This window comes from Bos mutus, chromosome 5 (assembly GCF_027580195.1).
Source record: "Bos mutus isolate GX-2022 chromosome 5, NWIPB_WYAK_1.1, whole genome shotgun sequence".
Taxonomy (NCBI): Eukaryota; Metazoa; Chordata; class Mammalia; order Artiodactyla; family Bovidae; genus Bos; species Bos mutus.
Window position 1 is genome coordinate 92,734,435 of NC_091621.1, and position 8,608 is coordinate 92,743,042.

At 38.9% G+C, this 8,608-nt stretch overlaps 1 protein-coding gene across 1 annotated transcript in view; it reads left to right on the forward strand.

Moving 5' to 3' along the window:
* MRPS35 (mitochondrial ribosomal protein S35) overlaps positions 1 to 5,410 on the forward strand; it is a 44,387-nt gene extending 38,977 nt beyond the window's left edge. The window contains exon 8 of the mRNA XM_005902459.3: positions 4,262 to 5,410. Coding sequence (XP_005902521.1) covers positions 4,262 to 4,531 — 270 coding nt within the window. The 3' untranslated portion in view covers positions 4,532 to 5,410. The remainder of the gene's footprint in view (positions 1 to 4,261) is intronic.
* The last annotated feature ends 3,198 nt before the right edge of the window (positions 5,411 to 8,608 follow it).

The following is an 8,608-nucleotide window of genomic DNA, read 5'->3' on the forward strand; positions in this document are numbered from 1 at the left end:
ATATGATGTCATCCATCAGAAAGAATTGCCTCTTTTTTTCTCTTAGGCAGAGATGATCACTGGCTTATTTTAATCCAATCATCATTGAGCTGGAGCAGGGCTGGGTTACAGTTTTTAAAGATTTTGTTCACCTTTGTCTCTTTCTCAGGCATTTTATTTAGGAACTTGGTGAGTCTGCTTCCACATCTCAAAGCCTGCTTAAGAGTCACTTGTGCCTTTGAGAAGTTTTGAGCTTAACTTGATAACCTCTAGCCCTTGCAGCAGAATCTAGCAGATAGATGTCTTGAGAGGGAGACTGGTTGTGTGTTTGAAACAGGGCTTCCCTCTACTGGGACTTTGCCTCCTAACCACTACGGCATACAAGAGATTTGCTTTTTAGAAGCTTGATTCAGCCTCCCCAGTTTTCCAGAAGTAGTCCCAGAACTAAAACCAGTCATGTTTGGGACTCTTCAATTCCAGTCTATCACACAAACCCTGGATGACAGCTCAAAACCTCATCTCTTTTCTCTTTTCCCAAGTAGAGTCCTTCCATGTGGGCCAGGTGCCAGTCTCATACAGAATTGGAAAATGGTCTCAGGGAAGAAAATGGGTAGGGGTTTTCAGAAGGGCTTCCCATATCCTTGCAGCCTGGAATTCACATTCATCTAGTCCTTGCTGATTCTGAAACTCTGATATTTTTACTGCCTGGCTTTTTTTCCAGTTGAAGCCAAAGCAGAGGCAGGCTGTGACCTGTTACATCCTATTTGAAAGTGGAAATCATAATGTAAATTAAAAAAAAAAATTTGGAGTTTTCTTTCCCCTCAAAGATTTTATATCTATATCTCTTTAAGTGAAAAATATTCTGAAGTGACAAGCATTATGTAAAATATTATTGCTTTTTTATCGTTTACAAAGACTAGAAGATTATTTTGCAATTGCTTTTTTGTTTTTCTTCATTTTCGGATATTTTATTAAGGAGACATTTTACAAAGGTTCAATAACAGAAACAAGTAAGGGTGCCGTTCTCAAGGGTGGTGAGAGTAGGGTGCCATCACACCCCGTATATGAAGGGGGAAGAGGGAAGTGCTGCGAGCTGTGGCGGGGCGGGCCACCTGACGGGCTGTGGGGCGTGGTCTCTGTAAGGGAGAGAGTTGGGAAGACAGCAGTGACCTCACTCTGTCATTCTCTAGGTCTCCTGCTCATTCCTCCCATTAGCCAAACCCAGCCAGGAGCCAGAATTCAAGGGATTCCAGGCAGGGGTTCCATTAAGATTACTTTTTTTTTTAAACTTAGTTATGTTTGGCTGTGCTGGATCTTCATTGCTGTGTGTGGGCATTCTCTAGTTGCAGTGTACGGGCTTCTCATTGTCGTGGCTTCTCTTGTTGCCAGAGCACACCTTTAGAGTGTGAGCTCAGTAATTGTGGCTCACAAGCTTAGTTGTACCATGGCAGGTAGGGTTTTTCCAGAAGCTTTGGAAATCACTAGTCTTTTCGTGACTTCTAAATGGATGAGAAACTATTTATAGCCTTTGTTTATCGCATTTAGTGTGAATATTCATGCCTGTTGCTAGAAAAGTAGTATGTTTGATTAGGGGTTGCTGCGGTCACCTTTGGAGAGGTTACATAATTTATGGTATATGTGCCACTCTGAACCGTTCCCAGGTGACTGTGACCCTATGTTTAACTTCTGTAATATTTAGTTTCTTATCTGTAGAGATGTTAAAATCTAATCCAGTAGGTCTTAATACAAATTCTATTAATTACTATACACATGTAAGTATTGAAGTACCAGGTACATAGTAAGTATTCAAATTTAGGAGATTGTTACTATTATTATCTTGGAAGTTATATTGAGCTGGGCAGAGTTTGGATCCTAAAGCTAGAATAAATGGAAAAACAAGAGTATTGTTAAGCTTGCAGCTGACAGTGACCATTTAGAACAGTAGTAAGTGTACATGTGTGCGTGCTGAGTTGCTTCAGTTGTGCCGGACTCTCTGCAAGCCTGTGGACTGTAGCCTGCCAGGCTCCTCTGTCCGTGAGATTCTCCACGCAAGAATACTGGAGCAGGTTGCCATTTCCTTCTTCAGGGGATCTTCCTATCCCAGAGATCGAACCCAGGTCTCTTATGTCTCCTGCATTGACAGGCTGGTTCTTTGTCACTAGAGCCACCTGGGAGTTGCAGTGTTTTTCATGTCACTGCACACATAGAAAATTCTCTCCTGAGATAAATGAAGGAGGGGGTGCTTGGCGTCCCTGCTCCTCCAGGCTCACTGGGCACCTCGAGTGCCTAGGAATTAGTATCACGGCACAACTGTAAACACATCTTAGAGACCAATGTAGAATTGTATACTCCAAATATAAGGGGAAGATTGAAAATGTTGGAAATTGTTAGTGGATTTAATGTGGTTAGCTCCTCTGTTTAAGCACCTATTTCAAGTCAATTAAGAAAATCCAGATAAACCTAGGTGAAACAATTTTTTAAACAGTTTCTTAATTGCTTACTTTCTAACAGTTCAGAATGAGATGGAGTGACTGTTTTACTTAATGCTTTATAAAATATGTTCATTGAGCCCAGTTTATTTCACTTGGAGAATTATGCAGAAACTCTGACACTGTCTTGAACATTTAAAGCATTGGCAAGAGTAGATAGGCCCAGTAATGTATTTAATTTAGGGGATTTACTTTGTTAAGGGGCTGACATTTATTCCTGCCTCATATATTACAGTGAAAGCTTGGCAGGTAGCATCATTTTGTCAGTTATTATTATTTTTTTTTAATGTACAGACTTAGAGTTTGGCTGTTAGAAGTTATTTGCAACAAGGTTGTGGGGACAGGGCACAAGAAGTTATTTCATATTCTCCCTGCCCCTCTGCCAAGCCTAAAACCTCCCTTACCAGGGAAAAGGGGGCAAGAGTTGATTCTCAGCTGGATAAGATGTTTCTAGAACTTAAGTGGGAACATTGTCCTCAGCCATAAACTCAGCGTACGGAGGTGGGGCAGACACAGGGGAGCTGCGAGCACAGAGACCCCGCTTTGGCTGAGGAATTTGGGAGCTGCGAAACTCTCTATGTCTGTTTGTTTCTCTTGAAGAAGAGAGTCCACAGTTTGAAGGATTAAAGGAGGGTTTCTTCTTGTGGGTCTCTGTGGTGGGGGAGCTTCTTCCCGGGGCTTTAGTGATCCAAGTGGGGTTTGTTGAGTCAGTGGCATCCCCGGTGGCTTGTTTGCCTTTGGCGGGGCTCCTGTGCATCCTTTGAGGGACGACAGATTGCTCCTGCTTTTCTCTTCTCAAGAGCTCTTGGGGCGGGAGTGGGGATGGGAAAGTGGCATGGCTGGAAACTGCCTCCTTGCTAACTCATTTGGTTCCGAGGCGCCTTGGAGCTCTTGTCTGCTCAAGCTGTGGTCTAGTTCAAGAGGAGTTTTCAAAGTTAGAATGTGATTTCTGACAGCCTTACAAACCTGCCTTCGCTTTTAATACTTGAAAAACTTTATAATTTGGGGGGTGTACCACCTTCAAATGTTGTAAGACTAATGGCTCATTCCATAATAGCCTATGGCTCACAATACTGTTATGTGTTAATTTGGAAAGAATGTGGCTGGTATTTAGCACTTCTCTAAACGAGAGTGTATTACATATGAGCTGTGTTGCTTGATTTTTTTTTCACAGAATGTTACATCTTCATTTAAATCATAAATCTGAATTATATTAATCTAAAATCTACCAGTCTTCCCTAAAATAACATGGTAATACTTTCTGTAAGAAAAAATAAGTGGGATTGAAAATTATTTCCATTTTAGGAACAGAAAGTAACGATAATAACAAAACAAAATTCCAGAATATATAGTCATTAAAAATCACTAAAAGTCACTAAAAATCACACAAACTTTATATTTTAATTTTTATTATAATAATTGGTCTTCCCCTTGTCATCCCCACAGGCATTTACAAAGATAAATACAGTCTTCTTTCAGCTCTCATAGCTTTAACCTCAGAAATGTTTGCTGTGTTAGAGTTTAGTGTCTAGAAAGCTGCAAGGAGCGAGTTTTCTGGGTCTTTTGGGAAATAGTCTTGCTTTGTAAGTGCCATTTGTAGGACAGATAAAGTATAAATTCTGTGGATAGAATTAGTGAGTGGTAACGAGGTATTCATGTAATACGAGTGTGCAGCCCACAGCTGTTGCTGCAGGTAGGTAGCTGTGCTGGATAAGGGAGGTGAACCAGGGTGAACATGCAGTGTTGACCAAATAATTCTCAAAATCAGAGATTGTTTTTTTTTGTCTTTTCAGAAAACTGAAGAGTGGGAGAAAAAGAAGACTGAAGCAGATATGGAAGAGTATGTATGGAAAGATAGCGCCTCAGAAAAAAACATTCTGGAAACCCTTTTCCAAATTAAAGCTGCTGAGAAAAATACAGAATTAAGTAAAGAAGAGCTCCTTAGTACTAAAGAAGTTGAAGATTACAAAAATTCTGTTGTTAGTCTTAAGAATGAGGGGGACAATGAGAATACCATTTCTCAGTACAAAGAATCAGTGAAGAGACTATTACATTTGACATGAATTATACAGAAAAATTTCCTTGATTTACTAATTTTATGATACATATGTAATCATTAATTTGATATAAAATTGAAAATGTTTTTTTTTTAAAGCCATTGTTTTACTACATTAGAGTTAAAATTATTCCTTTCATTCTAAGATACAAGGGCAATGATTATTCAAAGGTTTTCTTATATACTAGGGCAGTCAGACTAATTTGATTCTGATTTCTTCTGGTCCTAAAGTGTTTGAATTTTATTTCTACCATAACCCTTTAGTGTGTATATGTATATATATATACACACACACACACACAATATATTGTTCTTTTGTCACCTGCTCTATTTCTTTCTCTACAAATCAGTACTTACTGGTTGCTTTTGAATAATGATTTTGGGTATTTAGGAAGTTCAGCTCAGAACCCAGTCCCCTGACTGCAGTTTAGTGTTTTGTCTACATAACTGCTACCTGCCGAGTGAGGTTTTTGCAGATGCTGATTCTGATTAGAAACAGGTTCTTGGCAGTATTTTCTAACCTAAGAAGTTTGTTCCATCTCTCTGTTCTGGGATCACTTTATGTTGATTCAGTTCTGTTTAGCATCCTGTTTCCATTTTCTTTGGCTCATTTCTCCAAGCCCAAACTTGCAGAAAAGTGGAAGTGGAGGTTGACCGATACTCACCTCTCTGGAAGCCCCAGCTAGAACTTCCACAGCTCAGGAAAGAGATAAGATATAAAGACCTTTAATTGGAATAAATGACATTGATCACTGCCCTAAGAAACATTTCATTCCATTTAGCTGTCAATTGAATACTTTTAAATATATCTGTGAGTCATTTCTTACCACTTTTAAAGTTGTCAATGAGTAATTTAAAATTGAAATAAAGGAATTACGGAGGCTGTTATTTGCCTAAAATTTAAATTGCTTAACAGAATTTGAGAATATAACATGCTAAAAGGAATTTCAGAACAGTTTCTCAAAAGATGTAGATAAATTGAAGGTATGATTTGGTATTAGCAAGACCAAGAGTCCATAGGTTATGAAGGATAACAGTAGAGCTTCCAGTTCCATCCTCCATTGGATGGAGATAGTGAATAAAAAAGTAGATACAACTGAACTTCTCCATCTGATTTAAAGCATATGTAAATGTATTGAAATGTTACATTTCTTAGAGACTCAAGGAGTTAAGGAAAACTCAGGTGCTGAAACAGGATTGGAGAAGGAAACATGAGAACGGTAGAAGCTGAGGAGAGGTGGTTATTTGGAAACATATGAAGAGGTGGTGATTAGGGTCCTCAGTCCTGGAGTAATAGTACAGTGCAGATCAAAGCAGAGTAATGATGTGTAATAAAGAATTTGACTTTGCCCAAAGAGAGTCTAGCCTCTGCTGTCACCTTCTGGGAGGTAATCTGTTATACCTCATGAAAGTGTCTTTGTTTAGGGCAGGAATTGGTCACAATGGATTTTAGGGTGGGGCTAGCTACACCTGATAGTCTTAAGCATGCTGGAAAAACCAACCATGTGTTTTAGGGTTGGTGGGGCGCTTTGAGTCTATCAGTAAATCAGTCCACCTACCAACTGAGATCAACTGCTCAGGTAATTGATCAGTCAGGCATATCTGTGTAACAGAGCTTCGACACAAATGTAGAACACTGAGGCTCCGGTAAGCTTCACTGGACATATTGTCCACATATGGTCCACGTATGTCCACATATGAAGCATACTCTGGACATATTGTCACACACTGGTGCTGGGAGAACCATGCATCCTGCTTCCACAGGGAGAAGACAGTGTCTTACAAAGTTGTGAGTGTGAAACCCCCCTGAAATTCATCCTAGGTACTTCTTACCTTGGCTGATTTTAATCCGTATCCTTTCCCTATAATAAACTGTGGCTTCCCTGGTGGCTCAGATGGCAAAGAATCTGCCTGTAATGCGGGGGACCTGGGTTTGATCCCTGGGTTGGAAAGATCCTCTGGAGAAGGAAATGGCAACCCATTCCAGCATTCTTGCCTGGAGAATCCCATGCACAGAGGAAGCTGGCAGGTTACAGTCCATGGGGTTGCAAAGAGACATGATTGAGCACCTAACACTTTTGCACTTTCATAATAAACCGTAAGTATAACAGCTTTCATTGAGTTCTGTCAATTCCTCTAGTGAAGTACGGACCCTGAGAGTGGTTTTGGGACTTGCCATCCCCCAGACTTAGAGTTGGTGTCACAAGTAAGGGAGATCTTGTAGAAGACTGTGCCCTTAACCTTTGCAGTTTGACTAACTGAGCAACTGACTTGAAGAGTCTTAGGCCATGGCATTGACACCTAATGGCAGTATCTTAGGGCTGTAAGATTAACACTACAAAACTGCTGTCATTGTTTTGTTAGCAATAATTAAACAGCACTACTTGTCATTATTTAGATTCTTGCTCTTTAAGCTATTGATCTAATATCACAGTGAACATAATGAATATCCTTTTAATGAGGTTTCTGAGGGACACTTTTTGCTATATTGATACGTGATCACTTCTGACTTCAAACGTAAATTCCATGGCTCAGAAGTTGCTTATGCACATAGGCAACTAAGAAATGGAACAAACCTGTTTTCTTAATTGTAGGGAGCTTTAGTTTTTTCTTTGCATATTTTCTTTCCAAATTGCTAAATATATCACATAATATTGGACTTAATATGGACTTTTCCCCAAAAGGTTTTGGCCAGTTTCAGTGTCAGAAAGATTTTGATAATCATGGTTATTTCTTAAATGTGTGTTAACAACCTTAGCCTTTGTTGTTGACTAAGCCCTGAAATCTTTGTTTCTTGAAAGTTTTAAATTCTATTCAGAAGTTCTCTTCAGTCTCTCTGATTTCCAGTAAGGACATGATTTCAGGTCAGTTTGTTTTTGCTTCTCGGCCAAACTTTTGGGTCACCTTTACAATTTAAGTTTACTCTGTTTATCTGGTCAAAGATAGAGACTGAAGAAGAGGGGTAAGAATTTGTTTTCTTACAAAGCAAGTATGTTTTCCCCAAATTGTGATCATTTTTATAAAAACTGCAATTTTAGGGAACAAATAAAATTCTGAAGGAATCTCAAGGAAGACAAAAAATTTTTTTAGTAACCCTAGTTTGTTGGGAAACCTTCAGACAATTTGTATATATTTGAAAGAAAAGTAACCCTTTAAAAGAATGTATACACAAATCATAGCTTCCCAGATAACTTAAATAGCTTTTTAGAGTAAATCTTGATATTCCCTCTAAATTGCATGTTTTTTGTTTTTTGTATTTTGTTTTCACTAGTGTATTAAGAAACATATGGGGAGGAAATGGCAACCCACTCCAACCCATTTTCTTGCCTGGAAAATGCCACGGACAGAGGAAAGTGGCAGGCTATAGTCTGTGGGGTTGCAAAGAGTGGACACAACTGAGCGACTGAACACGCACACACATACTTACTACAAATAGCTGTTTAATGTCTGTGCTCCCATTAAAAAATATTTTCAAGGATGAGACTAAGGGTCTAAAGTTTAAGAGCATTAGAGATGGTAATTCAGATTTCTACACTTAAAGAGTTGGAGTTTAAGATCTAGGGGGTGAGTCTCGTGTAAGGAGTGGACAGAGCTTGAAATACCTAGAGCTAATATTTGCCCTGGGAAAACAATGTATACAACTGAGGAACATAAACTAAAACTCCCAACATTTATTCAACAGAAAACTCAGAAATCTCCTATAATCATTGAGAGACATGTTTTAGAAAATGAAGAGAATGGATTAGGATTGAGAAAGATTAATAAATTGAACATCGAAAACTATATAAAAGATCAAGAAGCTTTTTTGCTCAAACCACTAAAAGATTTCATTAACATATGTGATGGTAATATGACCTTAATGGGAGAAAAATATTATGGTGTTTTTCTCCTGTATCTTTTTTCCATACTCACTGGGAAAGTGGAGACTTGTAGTCCAACATGGATTTCAAGCGTGGACCTTTGAACCATATTGCCTATGAAATATGGCTTTGCTACGTACTAGCTGTGTGACTTTCAGCAATATACTTAGCCTTTTTTCTCCTGTTTCCTCATCTGTAAAATATCAGTATGATGGTTAATGAAA